The 20,573-nt window shown below is 55.3% G+C and overlaps 1 protein-coding gene across 2 annotated transcripts in view; it reads right to left on the reverse strand.

Annotated features, from left to right (window-relative positions):
- Positions 1–20,573, reverse strand: part of HIPK2 (homeodomain interacting protein kinase 2) — a 227,212-nt gene that overhangs the window by 10,315 nt on the left and 196,324 nt on the right. For both annotated transcript variants that reach the window (XM_062216225.1, XM_062215397.1), the window contains exons 11-14: positions 19,240–19,419; positions 17,600–17,881; positions 7,795–8,042; positions 483–643 (exon numbers count right to left, since the gene is read on the reverse strand). In XM_062216225.1, the coding sequence (XP_062072209.1) occupies positions 483–643; positions 7,795–8,042; positions 17,600–17,881; positions 19,240–19,419 (871 nt within the window). The remainder of the gene's footprint in view (positions 1–482; positions 644–7,794; positions 8,043–17,599; positions 17,882–19,239; positions 19,420–20,573) is intronic.

Below are 20,573 nucleotides of genomic sequence, written 5' to 3' on the forward strand. Positions count from 1 at the left end.
AGTGGAGCGAGCAGGCCTGCCCCTCACCGGCTGGGGTCCCCGGGCAGGAAGCCTGCGGCTGGGAAGCACCTGGAGCACGCCCTCGGAAACGCTGCCGTGTGCAGTTCCATCAGCTGTCTCTTACCTGGAGAAGCTAAGCTGCTGGGACACATGGCCGAGGCTAGGACTCTCCTGCCCTAGGTCTGGCTGGGTCTCTGCCCCGCCCCACAAGGAGGTGCACAGCAGGGCTCTCCCTGGGTGGTGTCTTGCCTCTGCTGGGGGAGGCAGCCTTCTGTGGGCTCCTGGTCTAAGCTTGGCACCAAGTCACGGGTGCTTTGCCACGGTGAGGCGTCACTGTGCGACCCACGCATCAGTGCCATCAGCTTCCCCACGAGCGACCCTGCCGGGGCAGTCTCGCCCCATGCCGCTCTCCGTGAGGGTGTGAGGGTCTGCCGTGCGGGCCGCCGTGGCTCAGGTAAGGCGCTGTCAGGCGGGGGACTCACCTGGCTGAGATTGAGGGGTTGCTGCTGCTGGAAGTGGGGGCCTGGCCGCTGCTGTCGGTAGGCGATGGCTCCAGAGGAGCTCCCTGAAGAGTGACCGCTGGTGGAGGTCACGTTGCTGGAGGACTTGGACTTGTAGGAGGACGCGTGGTGACTGGCGTTTGCTGTGGCGGGAGGAAGAAGAGGTCACAGGTCAGGGCTCTCCAGGATGCCCACACTGGCCAGGCAAACCCTGGGAGACGACGGCCGGGGGGGCGGCGGCTGATGCTGGCCCTCCCTGGCCACGTGGCCTCCAGCATCTGGGAGGCAGCTGGAGGGACTCCTGTTTAGTGCCCTCAGCAGGTATTGCAGACTGTGCCTAGGGAGCAGCCAAGGTGAGCAACAGAAGCTAAAACGGCCCCTGGGAGCCCCCTGGGCCAGTCTCTTGGATGAGACTACGTCAGCCGGGGAAAGGCATGAGGGCTGAGCATGGCCAAACACAAGGGCTCTTCCCAAGCTACACGCAAGAGGCCCCAAGTGGAAGACGTGGGGCTCCTTGCCAGCAGGTGGCTCCAGAGCCTGCATTCCACAGGCGCCTGGGGTGCTGCTGACACTGTTGGTGGGTGGGCCCTGAGCAGCCGGGTGACACTGCAGGAAGGATGGCTCCTGGAGGTCCCGCCAAGCCCCTTCAGAGGCTGTTTTAACCCATCCCACAACTATTTCCTGAGGTCCTGCCGTGTCCCAGGAGCGGCCGAGAGAAGGCTGAGGGTGGGAGTGAGGGAGGGTAGGTCATGCAGACAGGGGGCTGATGGGCCACCACACGCCGAGTTCAGGGCTAACTGCCCACCGGGTAGGGTCACGTGTTCAAGAGTCAGTGGGCCAATGTGGAGTGGCCTGCTGCCCGCCCAGTCTGCCGCCAGCACCAGCCAATGCTCACGCGGGCGTTCGGCCACAGGCCGGTCAGAGCCCTGTCTCAGGAGGGGATCTGGAGTGAAATTTCAGATCAGTGCACCCAGAGGGCTGGCCAGAGCCCCCCACCAGAGGCAAACCATCGGGACAGCTGCAGCAACAGCAGCAGGCAGACAGGGGAGACTGTGCGGCTTTGCACAGCAACTTAGGATTCTGATTTTGCGGGCCTCATGTGGAATGACAACGAGCGGGTACCGAGATTTCTGTGAAGTAACTCTTGTCGGTCAGTTTTGGCATTGCGTGGTCTGCACCTGCCGGCCCCCAGCATGGGCCGGGCACAGTGGGACCATGGCACTTGGGATGCAGAATGGACAGCACTCTTGCTGGCCCCCTTGGAGGCATCTCTAGAAACCCGATATTCACGAGAACCTGTGTCTAGCACAGCCAGATGAGAAACCAAGATGAGGTCACATGGTCATGGGAAAGAGGCCTTGGGGCACAGGGGGCCTGGGGCGCTCCCAAGCGCAGGAGGCTGCTGCACACTCCCCAGCTCTGAAACGGGGCTTTTGAGGAAGGCGCCCAAGGAGGCATTCAAGAGAAGACTCATGGAAAGTGTCAGACCCGCCAGGAGAAGTGGCAAGGACGGGTTGCGGGACACCCTGAGACGGGTTACATTTCACGGCGGTGGACACGGAGCCTGAGCGTCTCAGAGGAAAACAGAAGCCCAGAGCAGTGTCAGCAGGTACCCGTGGCAGTCAGGGCTAAACTGGCGACCTGGCCACTCCAGGGGCAGAGGGTGTTAAGTATTAATGAGGCATGAATAATAAAGTTAGGCCCTTGATGGAAGTGGGCTGGATTAATTCCATTACACATCCCAGGGTGATGAAATCAAGGCAAAGAGGCGATGCTTGAGGCTGGGCCAGGCAGGAGAGAATGCTGACTAACTACTGACTCGGAGAGACACGTCCCTTCAAAGGTCCTGGCCTTGCCAGGACAGCAAAGGCACGATGACAACCTGGGCACAGGTGACTGTGGCACACCCTGAAGGCAGCCTGGAGCCAAAGCCACAGCCTGCCCCTGAGAACAAGGAGAGCTGCCTCACCAGGGAGGGTCCCAATCAGAGCCCCCCAGGTCTCTCTGTGCTCTGGCACCTGGGAACCCTCCCAGCCACTCACTGAATCAGAATCCCTCAAATCTGAAGAATTCTGGGAGTCCAGAGCCAGCCCGGCCCTGGTGCAGCAGGTCTGCATCTGGGGAGCAGGGCCTTGAAACCCAACACTGGGCCAAGCCAAGCCCCACCTGAGGGATGGAGGGCCTTCTGTAGACTCAACGTAGGGTGAAAAATAGAAAGTCACACCTGTTGGCTCGCGGGTGAACGCCATCTTCTCTCTCACTTAGTCACTGTAACACCTGTGGGAGCAGCTCCTTCCTGCTCTGCAGCAAAGCTGTGCCCACTGTGCCCACCGCCTGGACCCTGGCTGTGCCTACTCTCTGGTTTCCGGCTGTGCCCGCTGTCAAGGTCCCGGCTGTGCCCGCTATCTAGGCCCCAGCTGTGCCTGCTGTCTGGTTCCCGGCTGTGCCCGCTGTCTGGTTCCTGGCTGTGCCCGCTGTCTAGGCCCCGGCTGTGCCCGCTGTCTAGGTCCAGGCTGTGCCCGATGTCTAGGCCCCGGCTGTGCCCGCTGTCTGGGCCCTGGCTGTGCCCACTGTCTGGTTCCCGGCTGTGCCCGCTGTCTGGTTCCCGGCTGTGTCCGCTGTCTGGTTCCTGGGTGTGCCCACTGTCTAGGTCCAGGCTGTGCCCCATGTCTAGGCCCAGCTGTGCCTACTGTCTGGGTCCCACCTGTGCCCACTCTATAGGCCCCGGCTATGCCCACTGCCTGGTTCCCGGCTGTGCCCGCTGTCTAGGCCCCGGCTGTGCCCACTGTCTGGTTCCCGGCTGTGCCTACTGTCCGGGCCCTGCTTGTGCCAACTCCCTAGGCCCCGGCTGTGCCCACTGTCTGGTTCTTGGCTGTGCCTGCTGTCTGGGCCCTGGCTGTGCCCACTGTCTAGGACCCAGCTGTGCCCACTCTCTGGTTCCCGGCTGTGCCCACTCTCTGGTTCCCAGCTGTGCCCGCTGTCTGGGCCCCGGCTGTGGCCCACTCTCTGGTTCCCGGCTGTACTTGCTGTCTAGGCTCTGGCTGTGCCCACTCTCTGGTTCCTGGCTGTGCCTGCTGTCTGGGCCCTGGCTGTGCCCGCTGTCTGGGCCCTGGCTGTGCCCACTGTATGGGCCCTGGCTGTGCCCGCTGTATGGGCTGCGGCTGTGCCCACTATCTAGGCCCTAGCTGTGCCCGCTGTCTAGGCCCTAGCTGTGCCCACTGTCCAGGTCCAGGCTGTGCCTGATGTCTAGGCCCCGGCTGTGCCCACTGTCTGGGCCCCAGCTGTGCCCGCTATATAGGCCCCAGCTGTTCTCACTGTCTGGGCCCCGGCTATGCCAACTCTCTAGGCCCCGGCTGTGTCCACTGTCTGGTTCCTGGCTGTGCCCGATGTCTAGGCCCCGGCTGTGCCTGCTGTCTGGGCCCTGGCTGTGCCCGCTGTCTGGCTCCTGGGTGTGCCCACTGTCTGGGCCCTGGCTGTGCCCGCTGTCTGGCTCCTGGCTCTGCCCGTCTGGTTCCTGGGTGTGCCTGCTGTCTGGGCCCTGGCTGTGCCCGCTGTCTGGGCCCTGGCTGTGCCCGCTGTCTGGCTCCTGGCTGTGCCTGCTGTCTGGCTCCTGGCTGTGCCTGCTGTCTGGGCCCCAGCTGTACCCACTGTCTGGTTCCTGGGTGTGCCCACTGTCTGGGCCCCGGCTGTGCCTGCTGTCTGGCTCCTGGCTGTGCCCACTGTCTGGCTCCTGGCTGTGCCCGTCTGGTTCCTGGGTGTGCCTGCTGTCTGGGCCCTGGCTGTGCCCGCTGTCTGGCTCCTGGCTGTGCCCACTGTCTGGCTCCTGGCTGTGCCCACTGTCTGGGCCCCGGATTTGGACGTCCCCTCTCTGTTCCCATTCCAACTTCCTGGGTATTTCATGGTAACTGTGATTGAGAAACACTGAGCTCGAGGGAGCGACTGCTTGGGTCTGCAAAGGGAGGAGGTAAGATTGGAGAGGAAGTGGTGTGTCAGAGCGAGCCCTGCGTTCCACCTGCTCTCGTCATTGCGGGGACAGGAAATGGGAGCCCTGCATGAGCAGGAAAGTCCTGAGGGGCCCGAGTGCTGGAAACAGCAGTTCCTCCTGTCAAGAGGAGCCAGCGACAGTGGCCGGTGATGAAGGTCACTCTCCCGTCTAGCCTGGCTCCCAGAGGAAGGTAGAGAATTTGCTGGTCATGCCTTGCCCAGCCACTCTCGAGGTCCCCTCTCTGAGAAAGAGCCCTCAGCTCTTGGGGTGGGCTCCAGTGGCCTTGCCTGTCCCAGGTGAGGGGCAGAGGGGAGCACTTGGCGCACAGCCAGCCTCTGAAGCCAGACCCCTGGAAGGCCCAGCCACGTGGCCTTGGGTTAAGCTCTCTTGTCTGCTTGTCTTTACTGGTACAAAGGGGAAGCAGCGGCAGCTAGCCACATGTGCGCTTGTTACGAGGCTTTCACGGGTTAGCGCACAGGATGCTTAGCGTGTGGCATGTAGTTCCTAGGAGTGAAGGATCTGGCACCCAAGAGCTACTGTTGGCCACGTCAGCTACTGTTGGTGTCAATCACTGAACTCTGCCCCTCGCAAAAGCGGCTGTTCAGGAATAGGTATCTGTTCCAAGCTGGGACAACTGGTTCTGTCCTCCTGGAAATGGGAAATTAGGAGCCCAGGAGTCAGGCACAGGCAGCTCCGGAGAGCAGGCGCCGGGCTGCTGTGGCTCTGGTCTCAGTTCCGGCTCCTGGCCGGCCCAGGACTCACTGCCGAATCTTCCCTCAGCCCTCCTTTGTGCCAGTAAGTTCTTTGTCTTAAATCAGTATAGAGTTCATTCTATGGCCTTGCAAAAGAACTTTAACTCAAGAGACTGAGAAGGCCAAGTGAGAAATCCTTGGATTATTCCATGGCAGAGAGCCACAGGAAGGGGGAGTACTGTGAGAACTAGGTGGCTATGCACACAGCCTCATCGAGCTGAGTGTGGCGCAACAGCTCAGAGCTCTGACGCTCTGGGTGCTCCAGCTGGCGCGGCTGCCATCGGTTCACACCTCTGCCTGTACGGCCACCTGGGCAGCAGGAAGCCGGGGCAGGCAGCCCTCCCAATTCTCCCAAGCCTGGGGCAATCCTGCAGTTAAAGGATCCGATTAGTAATGAGAAATGCCACAGGCCAGGGGAGGGAAGGCGTCAGACACAGGCGTCACCGTGTGCAGGAGGCACAGGAAACATGCGCCATGAGCTCCATACAGTTTCATAAACAGCTACTTCAATACTCAAACAGGGGCTGCTGTTGGGACACAGTAGGTTAAGCCACCACCTGTGACTCTGGCGTCCCATGAGCACTGACTGTTCCACTTCCAGTCCAGCTCCCTGTTAGTGTGCTTGGGAGTCCTTGGGCCCCTGCACCCACGAGGGAGCCCTGGAATTAGCTCCTGGCTCCTGGCTTCGGATCAGCCTAGCACCAGCCATTGCAGCCATCTGGGGAGTACATCATCAGATAGGAAATCTCTCTAACTCTGCCTTTCCAATAAATCTTTAAAAATACAATAACATAAATATTGCAATACACAATGTGACAGAAATTATAACTTTACAAGTGAGTTCTCTCTATAGCCTTGTGGGAGGGCTGGCTTCATTTTCTTGTCCTTACAGGGGCATCTGTCTTGGGGTCTGCAGCCTGGCTCCCTGGCTGTGGGTCACCAGGAGCTGGCAGTAAGTACAGCCTGGCCCATGGCAGGGTATGCCCTGGCACCTGGCACTGGCACTGGCACTGTGGTGGGTCCATCTCTCTTGCAGCTAAGGCTTCCTCCTTCTGAGGTCATTTGGCCACTGGGAAGAAACCATGCAGACCCCTTCCAGGCAGTTCAGCAGCCGTACATTTACTTTTCCATAGCACACTGTAGGCACCACGTCCCCTGCCTACACGGTCCCCTGGCCTACAGGAGTGCTGACTCTGAAGTTAAAACCTTGGAGAGCCTGTATCTTCTGGTCAGTATTGACCTGGCTGGGGGACCAACCAGGACGAGAAAATGGAATCCCTTCAGGGGTGGGGAGTGTCCTGCCCACGAGCCACACAGTCCTGTGAAATCAGTCTGGCCCTGCCAAGGCAACTGTAGGCAGGACTCAAAATCCAGCAGGCTAATTTTTAAGTTGGTCATTAGTGATGTTATAAATATCCCAATGGCCCTTGGCAGAGAAAAAGCTCCCATGCCTGCTTCAGAGGGTGCAGGGATGGCTGTGTTGAACGAAGATTTCTTCCAAGGAAAGGTAGCTGGGGTACCTAGAAAGCCAGGGACAGAGCTGACCCCAGTGCCACCATGTTGCACCTTGCCTGCTGCGGGAGACAGGAAGGGGCTTATGGCTACTTCAGTTTTCCCTGCAGACAGACCTCTGGGTGCATCACAGGCCTTGTGGCCAGCTTTAGGAGGGCACCCTGGGACACCTGCCCACACTGTGTAGGATGGCCTGTGGCAATGGGCTGCAACAGTCCCTAGAGACCCCACTGCTGGATCCATCTTCCCCCTTGGTGGTAACGCTCCATGGCCTTCCAGGTGGCAACTACTCCCGGCAGATCCGGGGCCTCCTGCAGCAACTCCAGGAGACAGTCAGGAGGTCCCTCCTGAGGACCGAAGCATCTGATGGCTAAGCTGGTCTTGTCAGCAGTTGTGCCCTTCCACACGGAGGGGCAGCCTGGCCTGGGTGTGGCTGGCTATGCTGGGGACAGGGAGGCAGAAAGTGACGATTTCCTCTGGTTGGTCCCCAAGATGAACGCTGCCTGGATGCTACAGCAGCCAGGGTGAGCCTCAGGTTTACTTAGGTTAGGTTCCAGCCTTTATGCCAGGGGCTGGTTTTCGGGACAAGCCTCTCGAGGACAGGAGTCCTTCATAAAGCCCACAGAACCACGCTCGGCTCCAAGCCTCCTCCCTCAGGAGTGCAGAAGATATGGTGGGGGGAGACCGCTTCACCCTCGCCCGGCCGGATTCGGGGAGCTGCTTCCTGCACACGGTGCCTATGGCACCCCCAGAGCTGCCTTCAAGGGAAGAGGAGAGCTGTCCGACAAGATTTCTGCAGCCCAGGTCCCACTCCAGACCAGCGGCTAGGAACTGGGCAGCTCCTATTTTTCATTCATCAACCATGTCAGCAGCACAGCCATGGTAACAGGCACTGACTGCAGTCCTCCCACGTGCAGTTACGTGAGACGCCACCTGGGCTACTCGACTGAGATCCTCAGGGGGCTCGGGCACTGCCTGTCCTCAGGAGCCCTCAAGTTGGCAGCGGCAGCAAAGGGGAAAGCAGGCTCCGGAGAGCCCACGTTACCTGGCGCCAGGCTGTCGCACTCCACCAGCACCTCGCCGGCCTGGGTTTTCAGGGGCGGCACGATGATGGTCCTGGGGTTGCCCGCGCAGTGGCTCTCCACGGCCCCCTTGCTGTCCAAGGCACTGGCGTTGCTGTGCCCGGCGCGCTGCTGCGCAGAGTAGGGGCTGGTGTTGCTGGAGGAATCCGAGTAGGGAGAGTCGTGGACCGTGACGCAGCTGATGACGTTTTTCCTTTGCTTGGAGACAGTGCTGAAAGGGTAAAGGGAGAAGTGAGAAGAGTGAGGAGGCTGTGAAGAGGCGGCAGCCAGCACATCGGAGGACACACCGCGAGAAAGCCTCTTGCTGTGGCCTGGGCCAGGGAAGGAAGACTGGGCACGCAACCAGTGCAGGGCACACGTGCCGGCAGGTGGAGACTGACGCTTCCGGGAAGGCCTGGACTCTCCCCGTGTGTGGGAACTCAGCCGAGCTGTGGAGGAAGCACCTGCAGCCCAGAGCTGTGTACCCACCCCTTCTGGACCACCAGAAGTGGAATCTGAGCCCGTGGAGAGACCCAACAAGAACCAGGCACACTGAGAGCCCAGTGTGGGAGACCAGCACTGCTGGGAGGGAGCTGAGGTCCAGCAATGCTTAGCAGGGGGGCACGGGACATCCAGGGAGCAGGACGCAGCCCACATCCAGCTGCTCATCACGCTGGGGGAGAGCACCTGGAGCTGCACCAGCCACCCTCGGCCAGCTCTCCATCGAGGCTGCTCTGTGGGATGACTGTGTGCAGGCCACCCAGGACCTCAGGGCGCCCCCTCTTAGGGGAGGCCAGGTCCTCTTGCAGCTCTCCCCCTTCTTGGGCCACAGGTCAGGGGAGAGCCAGCACTGCACAGGCATTATGGGAAAGCTCTTGTGGTGCTGGTCCTGTGAGGGGTCGCTCTGAACCCCTGGCCTTCAACTGACACCTGGAACTTCACCTGGCAATAAGGAGGAACTGGCTAGGGATGGCTCTGGGCTAGCATGGTTGCTTTTTTCAGACACTAACGTTTGTGTGGTCACTCTGGGAACCAATTCTGCCTCCAAGCTTAGCAAGAGACGGGCAGGATGAGAGATGTGGAATTTATTGCTTGTTGCATAAGGTTCTAAAAATAGATGTTCTTCTATTTTTATGTATTGATCATTTATTTTTAAGAAACAGCAACTGCCTAAGCAAACGGATCTGAACTAATTTGATAAGAGAGGCAGCTGACAGAAATAGTCTGACAGAATCACGACACCCCCGAGGGGTCTAGCCCAAGGTCACACAGCAAGGCCAGGCCAGGCTCTTCCTGAGGAATCTCTGCTGCCCCTGAGACGGCGACAAGTGCGCCAGCTCAGCGCCCCACGGCAGCCGGGCAGAGGGATGGAGCACGGCTGCTCACCGGCGGAGGCCGGAGGGAGTGAGGAGGAGACACCCACAGGAAGGTCGCGCCCTGCTCCCGAGGCCACAGCTACTGACATCTGGGCTGGACAATTCGTCCAGTGGCCTCATACTCCATCTTCTCTGGTTCAGAGAAGTGTCTGTGAGTAAGAACACAGCCCCGCAGCTAAATGTCTAACTTGGGGAATGCTAACTGCAGCCAGATGCCTGCTGTGTGCCGGTGACAGGGCCCTGGGTGGCTCACCCGGCCTCTCAGGGACCCGGCAGCCACACTGGTAAGACACGAGGAGACAGGACGTGCCTGCTTCACGTTGGCTTGTTTTGAGAACCAAGTGAGAAAATACAAGTGCTCTGGATAGTGAGGGACCCGCAGAAGGTATGTGATAAAAGCTAGCAGGTATTATTGTCACAAGTTGAGCACTACTAATCCAGAAATCCAAATTCCAGAATGTTCCACAACCTGAAACCTCGTGAGTGCTGACAAGATGCCTCACATGGAAGAATTCCACACCGGCCTCAAGTGACAGGTCACAATCCAAACACAGGTGCACTCAAACTACTGCATCAAATCATCTTCAGGCTATGTACACGAGGTCTGCATGAAGCATAAAGGAACTCTGCGCTCAGGCTTGGGTCCCACACCCAAGACACCTCATTACATGTAAGCGAATATTTTTAAAATACACTGGTCCCAAGCATGTCGAACACTGACACTATAATACGCTGGGCTACCTCATTTAACACGTGAGAACAAGTTTGCATAAAACTGATCTAGGCAGAGAGAATTCTGTCAGGGTGAGGACTTGCTGGGACAGCTTCTTCTTTCTAATCTATGAATAAACCAGAGATTGATATGAAAGAAAACTGAAACGTATCAGTTAGAGATCTCGGAGATCTACGTGAGGTGCCACAGGGAATACCTGTACAAAGAAACACAGCACACGTCTCTGCCCTCGAGAAGATTAAAATCTCAGTGGGAGACTGTATAAAAACATGACAAGTTAAACAGTAAAAGCTTTAAAATAACAGTTAAAGAGAATAATGGATGTCACAAAGCCCTTCATGATTAACTGTCAAATGAACTGTACAGATGATAATTGCTAAGAATTCAAGAGAAAGTGAGAAGTGAACTGACTGCATGTATTAATGGCTTTTTTTGTTAACTTAGGTAAAATAAATTTTAATTAATAAGGGCTAAAATGTCTCACCTATAACCCTTTATTTTATTTTTAAAGATTTATTTATTTATTATTTGAAAGGCAGACTTAAGGAGAGGCAGAGGCAGAGAGACACAGAAAGAGAGATCTTTCATTTGCTGGTTCACTCCCAAAATGGCATCAATGGCCAGAGCTGGGCTGATCTGAAGTCAGGAGCCAGGAGTTTCTTCCTGATCTCCCATGTGGGTGCAGAGGCCCAAGGATTTGGGCCATCCTCCACTGCTTTCCCAGGCCATAGCAGAAAGCTGGACCGGAAGTAGAGCAGCTGGGACTCAAACTGGTGCTCATAAGGATGCTGGCACCGCAGGTGGCAGCTTTACCTGCTACGCCACAGCACTGGCTCCATCTATAACCCTTTAGATGTAAAAAGTCCACATGCTTGTTCCTCAGAAAGCTAAACACAGAGGTATCCTGTAGTCCAGCAATTCCATTCGTAGGCCTGGACACAGGGGATTCAGAGCAGAGGCTCGGGTGCCAGCGTGCCAGCTCTGTCTGCAGCAGTCACAGTAGCCAAGAGGTGGAGACGACGCAGGGCCCATCCATTCCAAGAACAAAACTGGGGGGCCGGCACTGTGGCATAGCAACTAAAGCTGCTGCCTGCAGTGCCAGCATCCCATGTGGGCGCCAGTTCAAGTCCCGGCTGCTCCACTTCTGATCCAGCTCTCTGATATGGCCTGGGAAAGCAGTGGAAGATGGCCCAAGTCCTTGGGCCCCTGCACCCATGTGGGAGACCCAGAAGCTCCTGGCTCCTGGCTTCAGATCGGCGCAGCTCCGGCCACTGCGGCCAACTGGGGAGTGAACCAGCAGATGGAAGACTCTGTCTCTCTCTCTCAAAGATCCCTCTCTCTCTCCCTCTCTCTTTCTCTCTCTGTGTAACTCTGACCTTCAAGTAAATAAATAAATTTTTTTTAAAAGAAACAAAATTGATGTATCCATGTAATAGAAAACAAATGAATTCTGATCCATGATGCAACATGGATGAATCTTGAACGTGCAAGTGAAACTAGCTGGAAACAAAGAGACAAATACTATGATTGCAGGTATATGAAAAATCTAGAAATAGGCGAATTCATACAGATAGGAAGTAGGCTAGCGGTTACGAGAGACTGGGAAGTAGGTGGGAGAGAAATGGGGAGTTCTATTTAACATGTACAGAATTTTGTGTTCCAGAGACAGGCAGTGGTGATAAATACAATTTATGCTAATTAGTGTCACTGAGCTGTACACTTAAAATAATTAAAATGACAACATTTATGTTTTATATATTTTACAAATTAATATACAAACAATTGATTGTGCTGTGTATGCATTACATCTAAAAGAGAAAGTCCTCAGGTTCATTCAGAATAAAAAAGCAAACAGGACTCAGAGTCTTGGGAGGTACAGCACCTGGAACAGGGCAGGAAAGACTGAGATTGGGAATAGAGAGTCAGGTGCAGGAAGGCCCCTGGGTCTAGAAAGCAGGGAGAAAGAACCCAGAGCAGCAGGAGCTGGGGCAGCTGAGGAAGCAGGAGGGGTGGGGAGGGGGAGGCTGCACTGCTTTAGGAAGACAAAGATTGGGCGGTGTCTGGTGCGTGGTTAACTGCTGCCTGGGACGCCGGCCTCCCACTCTGGAGTGTTCAGGCTGCAGTCTCAGCTCTTCTCTATCCCAGCTTCCTGTAAGGTGCACCCTGGGAGGCAGCAGGGATGGCCAAGGAGCTGGGTTCCTGCCACCCACATGGGAGATCCAGATTGAGTTCTCAGCTCCTGGCTCTGGCCTGGCCCGGCCCTGGCTGTTGCAGGCATCTGGGCAGTGAACCAGCAAATAGGAGACTTCTTTCTGTCTCTCTGCCTTTCAGATAACTAAAATAAGTAAATGAAAGTAAAAATAACATGGAAAGATGAACAAAGCACGCAGCTGTTGTCTGTGGTGTGGGCTGGTGGACAGTCTGGTGTAATAAGGATGGTACTAGAAGATATCCCCCCGCCCCCTTCCCGGACAACATGCTCCTAAGGCCAAGGCAGGAGCTTGGAGGCTGCTGCCCTGCTGCCCTGCTGCACTGGCCTGCCCTGTGCTCCAGGCTCCCATCACAGCACACAGGAGTTCCTCCGGTCATCTCCCCGGCCACGGACGTGTTCTGTGGCTGGGGCAGACTCTGGGAACGGAAGACCCCACCTGAAGACAGCCTGGCCCCCAGGTGTGTCCTTGGAGCTGGCAGCCCACTCCTAGCTCTGCTGGCCCTTTTCTGATGTGACTCTGGCTGGTGGCCTGTCAACACTCGTCCTGCTCCAACCTGACCTAAAGTCAATTAAGGAGAGTGGAGGAGATTTCTCAAAGCACTCAAGGATCCACTGCTAGGGCCCCTTAAAGATCTGTTATTAAAAGTACTTCAGGCCGGCGCTGCAGCTCAATAGGCTAGTCGTCCGCCTTGCAGCGCCGGCACACCGGGTTCTAGTCCTGGTTGGGGTGCCGGATTCTATCCCGGGTGCCCCTCTTCCAGGCCAGCTCTCTGCTATGGCGAGGGAGTGCAGTGGAGGATGGCCCAAGTGCTTGGGCCCTGCACCCCATGGGAGACCAGGAGAAGCACATGGCTCCTGATCAGTGCGGTGCACCGGCTGCGGCGGCCATTGGAGGGTGAACCAACGGCAAAGGAAGACCCTTCTCTCTGTCTCTCTCTCTCACTGTCCACTCTGCCTGTCAAAAACAAAACAAAACAAAAAAAAGTACTTCAGATAGGACTTGGTGCCTCCCCACCACGAGGTGGCCTGCATGCTGACGCCTTGCTGCCTAGCGAGGAGCGTGGGATTTAACTTCTACCAGGTCTTCACGAACTCTGCCCCCTTGTTTATAGCCAGGAACCCCTGTGCAAACACAGACAACACGGTTTAATCCTGATGTACTTTCCTCTTAGGATTCACACGTGGTGAGTTAATTTGATAGCTATTTTTCATCTCTTCTATTGTTAAAAAAATCTGTGCTCTACCCTGATACACCATGCAGATTCGAGAACAAACGAGAAGCTGCTAAGTGCACATCTGAGGTTACGGATTCTCCAGGCTCACATGTGTGGCAGTGCTACTGGGCTTCCCTCCACTGTTGTGTCTAATTATTATTGAGAGCTGATCAATCCCGTTAAAAGTTGGTTACTGGAAGTGAGATGGTGATGGGAGTGGAATGAGAAATATTTGTTTGAAAGGCCTTGTCAGAACATCACTTCTGAGCAAAGAACAAAGCGGCAAGAGTTCGCGATTGCACTGTGTTGTCATGGCAATAGATGATTTTCATCATTTGAAAATGATGCAGAGAAGTAGGAGCTAAGAGGTAAGGAAATATGTCCCCGCGGAGCAAACACTCCCGGAGGCGCAGACACAAGCCTGTGACCCTCTCCTGCAGGGTCCTATCTGGAATGTGCTTCTGGTTGCTATCTGCTAATCTCAGCCAATTTCATCCCTCAAGACCAGGATCCAAACTCATCTCCTCCAAAAACCTCCCATGACTCCTTCCACTGCCTGGATTTCACAGTCCATGCCTATGTGAACAATATTCTCTAGTATTATGACACTTATTACTAAATATCAGTAACAGTTACTGGATGCACACCAGCTCGTACTCAGAGTGCCTTGTGTGTGTTGTCTCTAATCCTCACGGCAGGCTGACGTGGTAAACACAGCGTGCCTTGTGTGTATTGTCTCTAATCCTCACGGCAGGCTGACGTGGTAAACACAGCGTGCCTTGTGTGTACTGTCTCTAATCCTCACGGCAGGCTGACGTGGTAAACACCGTGACTGCTTTCATTTTAAAGACCTCTAACTTCAGACGTGGGGGGCTGGGGTCACTTCCTTGCCTGAGGTCACAGAGCAGTTGGGGCAGAGTCAGGGCTGAACTCAGCACCTGCATTCTTGTAAAAAAAAATTATTCATTCATTTATTTGAAAGGCATTGTGACAGGACAGGGTGGGGAGGGGAGGGCAGGGAGAGAACTTCCATCTGCTGGTTCACTTCCCAAAATGCCTGCACGAGTCAGGGCTGGGACTCCATTCAGGTCTGCCATGTGGGTAGCAAGAACCCAAGAACTTGGGCCGTCGTCCACCGTCTCCCCAGGTGCATCAGCAAGGAGCTAATCAGTTGTTTTCGCCAGTGATTGAGCTGGCCAGCATTTCAGGCAGTTACAGCGCCAGCTAGAAACCAGAAATGCCGGAATGGGGTACGGAGCAAACAGGGGCGGGGAACAAGGGTGATCTGGCCAAGGAAGCAAGACTCCACTGTCCAAACCGGAATGCAGCTGGGGAGCAGCCGAGCAGCGCCTGGGGACGCAGCCCGGTTGTTCCAGGCCTCATGGCTGCTCTAGAGGTATCAGCATCTCCCCACAAAGCGGATCGCCCCCACCTAAGGGGGGACCCCTGGAACCCTCCTTGCACTCTGAAGTCCCTCTCCTCTCGCCTTCTGCTCTCACTCGCCCACTGCTGAGGCTCCGCCTGGCCATCACCCTGCCAGACTTCTGGCCTAGAAAGCTCCCCCGCCCACACTGTTGCCTCAAGCTCTGCTCTGGGAGGCCCTGCAGAATTCCACTGTTTTTACGGCCATTCTCGTCGGTGTGCAAGGCTCTGCATGTATCTTGTCTTGCTCATCGCACTGCAAACCTCAGGAGGGCCGAGCACATCTACCTTATCCACGGAAGGCCCGCATTTCCCAGCAGAATGTCTTAGGCTTAGTGGGGCCAGCGCATGTTCGCTACGTTAGGCTGATTTCTAAGAACAAGTCATCGCCTTGTCCCACCCACCTCCACCCCCAAGCTGTCATTTCTCATTGCAAACTGCTGTCACAATAATGGGATCACACACAGGGGCCTCTCACAATAACGGGATCACACACAGCTACTGGCTTCTGTCTTACCCTACTCAGACGCAAGTACTCTTTCCTAGTTTCTCTGCCCTCAATTTCCTAGGATACTGCTGTTTGCCCTCTCCTGTGTCTATTCTGTGAGCCCCTGTCATGACCCTGGGCGCCTGGAACCCTTTGTGATCACTCTCCAGTCTCAATGTGCAGCTCCCTGCTCCACAGAGGGTCCCGGGCATGGTCTCCCTGTCCCAGCCAGTCCCCTCTGCTTGCCACTTCGTGACACCGCGGTGTAGAGCAGAGCAGCCCATGGCCACTCTGTGGGTGGCTCTCACATGGCACCTGCCCTCCCCCCCGGGGGGGGGGTCCTTCAAGTCATTTCCATCACAATCTGCCGGGAGTTCCATTCTGCTTCTTCCCAGGGGCCTGTGGGGCAGCTCTGGAAGCAGGTGCGTGCTTTGGCTTTGCTTTCTGCGCTGAGCCCTGCCAGCTGCCTGACTGGTGGAGAGACAGCTCTTTCATCCTCCCCTCCGCAGACACACCTCAGTTCTCTCCTGAGTGCGTACAGGGAGGCGATGCCAACTCAAATCTCAGACTTCAAAAGCGACATCCCAATCTCGTCGACTGCTTTTGCTTTTTTGCACTTGTGGCAAAGGACTGTGCCAGGTTGTTTACCTTCTTGGTATCAGTGCTCTCAATCTGGGAACTCACTGCTGAGCCCATGGGAAGACTGGGCCCACGGTGTTCCTGGGTAGGGACAAGGGAGGCGCACTGGGGAAGATGGAACTTTTTTTTTTAAGATTTATCTATTTGAAAGGCAGAATGAGAGAGAGAGAGAGAGAGAAGAGAGAGAAGAGAGAGATCTTCTATCTTTCATCACTCCCCAAATGGCTGCAATGGCCAGGGCTGGGCCAGAGTGAAGCCAGGAACCAGGAGCTTCATCCAGGTTTCCCACGTGGGTGGCAGAGTCCTAAGCATTTGGGCCATCTTCTGCTGCTTTCCCAGGTGTATCAGTGGGGAACTGGGTCAGAAGTGGAGCAGCCAGCACATGAACTGGTGCTCTGATGTAGTGTGCCAGCACTGTAGGTGGCGGCCTAGCCCACTTTGTCACAGCCATGGCCCCAAGGATTGAACGCTGATTCAACTTGTGGCTGGGATAAAAAGGCAATGGAGGCCTGTCCTGGAACAGGTGGATGAGGGTAAGGCAAGACTGGCTGGCAAACACATGCAGCAGGGCTCGCACCGGGGGCGCTCTGCTGTTTCCTTCTCTGGAACACACTGGAGCTTAAGCTGAATCATTCAACAGGGTAAGAGGATGCTTGAGTGAGACACACAGCCCCAGCCAGGAAACAAACCGAACCCACTGCATTTCATTATAGAGACTGCAAGGCAATGCCCCTCCAGGACTAGCTATGAGGAGTGTTTTAATCAGTCTGTGCATTCTGTAACGATTTCAAGTATGAGAATTTATTATCTAATCAAAAGGGGCTTTGTGGTTGCTAATTAGCTACACTGTCTCCAATCGAGAATTACTAATTCAGGCCTAATTGTGAGTAGTAGGCTTGGTACCCAGTCGAGGGATGCAGGCTGCCAGGCAGCGCTGGGCTGGGGAGTGGCAGGCCTCCGTCCAAGGCCCTTGCTTCCAATGCTGAGGAGCCAGCAGGCTGGGGTCGGGAGACTCTGGGCTCTCCAGGGCCTGGAGGCCCCCAGGGTAGAGAAGGCCAGAGCACCAGCTGTTCCTGGAGGGGCCCGTGGAGCAGCCCAGGCAAGCACTGCAGGGGGCGGAAGCCTGGCTGCAGCGCACAAAGTGGCTCTGGCACCAGGGTTAATAGTCTTGCAAATGGAATAAACATTTCTTCCTTCTCCCCAGGAAGCGCACAGAAAGTAAAATGAATTATTACTACTCTGCAACAAACACTAATGCTCTCTGGGTGAAGAGCCAACTGGCAATTGGAAAGATTGGGTTAATCAGACACAGAGAAATTTCTGATTAATTGGACAATTGCTTCGAATTCTGAGTGAGCCAAGGCAGTGTTGGGGAAATATCCTGACCAACTGGGAAAAACTCAACAGCCGGAGGCAGAGAATCACAGGCTCACAGGGGCTGAAATGCTCAGGCCTGATGGCGAGTCTGATTTAGCCTTCAGTTTCCCTAATGTATGGAGCCTATAACTGTTTCTAAGACCAAAATGATTCAAAATCATGGAAAATGTGTTGGACATTCTCTTGAAATAACGCTGGGACCCTAGGGGTCTGGAGAGAGGGACTACTATGTCTGCGATGGGGAACGGCCCAGGTTCGTGGACACCGGTCTGTGTGTGAGCTGGAAGCACACGGCCACCCCCCCCCCCCCCGGGAAGGGCCTTCCTCACCTGGTGGGGGCGTGTTTCTGCTCCTCCTCCTCGTCCGTGTCACTGCTGATGGTGATGACGCTGACTGTGGGACTGGGGGTATCGGGAATGACAATTGTCTGCCGCTGCCGCTCCCGGGTGGTGCTGGAAGCGGCGTCGCCCCACCCACAGGTGACCGAGGTGCTGCAGGCTGGGCTGCTGTGCACCATGGCACAGCGGGGAGGGGTGTTCTCCTTGACACGCTTGGATCGCTGGGGGGAGCTGATGGCCTGGGAGGAGGACACTTCACAGGTAGAGACATTTCTGTAACGACAAAGCCATACACACTGACAGAGGAAGGCCATCCCAGCACGTCTTCCAAGGAGCCCAGCTGTCTGGGAACATCAGCTTTCCAGCTGTGCTGCGACTGGGGAGTGAGTGGTCACCTCCAGGGGTCCCTCGTTAGTTGCTAGGCACACAGGGACAGCAGTCTGGCCTTCTCCGGGCTCTGGTTTGGCTCCATGGGCCTGCACCTGGCAGGCAGATCTGGTAAGGGCAGACTGTCCTAACCATGATGTCAGCCACATGACACTCAGAGATTCCATTAGCTAAAGCGATGGCAGTGTCATGAAAATAATTCCGTAAAGGTAGATTTATTTAATTTTCTATCTAGCTGATGTCAAGATGTTTCTTGTTCCTGGTAATAAGCTTTACTGATAAAATGGTTCATTATTCACACTCACCATAAACCTATGTATGTACCTCTGTATTCACTATAATTTTTAGATTATGTTTTCACAATTCTAGCAGTTATACTATCTCAGCTTGGCACTGTTAAAACAAAAAATAAAGGAAAACATGCCTGCCCACACTGTCTGACGAGGGAGAGCCTTCTGGCTTCTTTGCTTTGCGTGGAGCATTGGTCTTAAAAACAGGCAATGATGAGGGGTCTTGAAAACGCATGCCATAAAAAAACTAGGCATGGATTTCAAAGTTTTCTTTGCATCAAAATAAATTCACCTTTTAATTGCACTTTCCATGAACTTTCTGAAGTACTTTCCTATATAATTTGCAGTATAGTTAGTGTTGACCTTGACCTGTACTGGCAATAAATCTTATGAAGGCCAGTTAGGTGGTGAGCAGACACCCAGCTGGGCTGGGAAGGCTGGGTGTCTGGACAGCTATGCTAGGCCAAGGTGAGTCCTGACCAGTGTCCTGCAGGACTGACCTCTTAGCTGCATGGAAGTGCAGGGCGACTGAGGCAGTGGCCTTTGTTGCCAAGTGTGAGCGTGTCATCACAGAGCTGCCAGGCTAGAGCTTCCTTGAGCTGTCAGGGACGCTCCAGTGAGGACTCTTACCCCCGATGTCTTGTCTTAGTAACCTCTGCCCACTGACCCCCACCCTGTTGTCCAAGTGGTGCTTCCCACTACAAAATCCCCCTATGGCGGTCCTTATACCACCTCAGTAGTGCTGAACAAAGTCTTCTTTACTATGCATAGCATGCATCTACAGGGACAGAAGCTCTCAAGGTGTAACACACGCTGCTCCTGCCCACACAGAGTGCTTCCTACACACCTGTGGGCTGGCTGTGTGCCGTCGGAGCACTCCCCAGCCCACGCCAGCTCGGGGATTCTCCCTTCTCCTGGGGTCTGTCTCCCCCAAGGAGCCCTGCCACCACTCACCTCACAGATGACTGGTGCTGCTTACTCTTCCGGGAGGACGTGGTGCTGGTGGGCTGCTGCCTCATGACATGGGCCACACCCACATTTAAGGGCTGGGCTGCTGGAAGGGTCACATGACCCGTCAAGAGCGCAGGCTGCTGCATGATGGGATTGTAATGGCTGCCGTGAGCGTGCGTGTTCCTGAAAGGCAGAAGGGAACATGGGCTCCTTAGAGACTTCAGGAAGGCAGGGCTTCTTGACAACACAAAGCTTCCTCTCCAATGAAAAACTGACCAGGTGGGGCTTTAAAATTTTTTTTATTTACTTAATTTGAGAGGCAGAGAGAGAGAGAGAGAGAGAGAGAAGCAGCACTCCCATCAGCCTCTTCACTCCACAAGTGCCTGTAACACCCAAGGCTAAGCCAGGACGAAGCCAGGAGCCTGGAGCGCCATCCCGGTCTCCCATGGAACCCAGCCATGCAAGCCATCACGTGCCCCTGGGTACACGTTAGCAGGCAGCAGGGATTGCCTCGGTCAGGTCGCCAAGCTGTGACGTTGCCAGGTGAGCTCTCAGGTTTCCTGGGCACCGGCACGTTGAAATGCTGTTCTAGGGGACAGGAGGAGCCCAGCTTGTTGGTGAGAAAGATGACCAGCGAGTGGGGAGAATGCTGAGTGCAGAGGCTCAGGGCTTTTATGCTGAGGGGACAGGAGATAAATGTTCTCCCCGCTGTAAAGGCTCCGAGCAGGTGATTATGCTGCTCCATATTTGTATTTTATTTTAGAATTTATAGTGTCTTCAATAGGTTACGTCATTTCACTCTGTGGCATAGGCAGGAAATCCCAGCGAAGCCATTTTATTAATGAGGAAATTGTAGTTTATGTGAAAAACAAACTTTGGAGGCCAGGAGCCATAAATTGCAGCAATCGGAAGTGTTAGTTCTTTGAACACCCTCCGTGGCTGGCACGAGGCTCAGACACGTAGTAGCTGATCAGGAACTCACGTGCTTGAATGAGCAGCCAGATTAACTGAAGACTGACTAGACACGCATCGAGTTTGCTATTAAAAGCAAAATTAGCTGAGGGTGGTGCTGTGGCATAGTGGGTAAGGCCGCCACCTGCAGTGCCGGCATCCCATATGGACAACAGTTCAAGTCCCGGCTGTTCCACTTCCAATCCAGCTCTCTGCTATGGCCTGGGAAAGCAGTGGAAGATGGCCCAAGTGCCTGGGCACCTGACACCACATGGGAGACTCAGGAAGAAGCTCCTGACTCCTTGCTGGGGATTGGCCTAGCTCCAGCTGTTGCGGCCATTTGGGAGGTAAACCAGTGGATGGAAGACCTCTCTGCCTCTGCCTCT

This window comes from Lepus europaeus, chromosome 1 (genome assembly GCF_033115175.1).
Source record: "Lepus europaeus isolate LE1 chromosome 1, mLepTim1.pri, whole genome shotgun sequence".
Taxonomy (NCBI): Eukaryota; Metazoa; Chordata; class Mammalia; order Lagomorpha; family Leporidae; genus Lepus; species Lepus europaeus.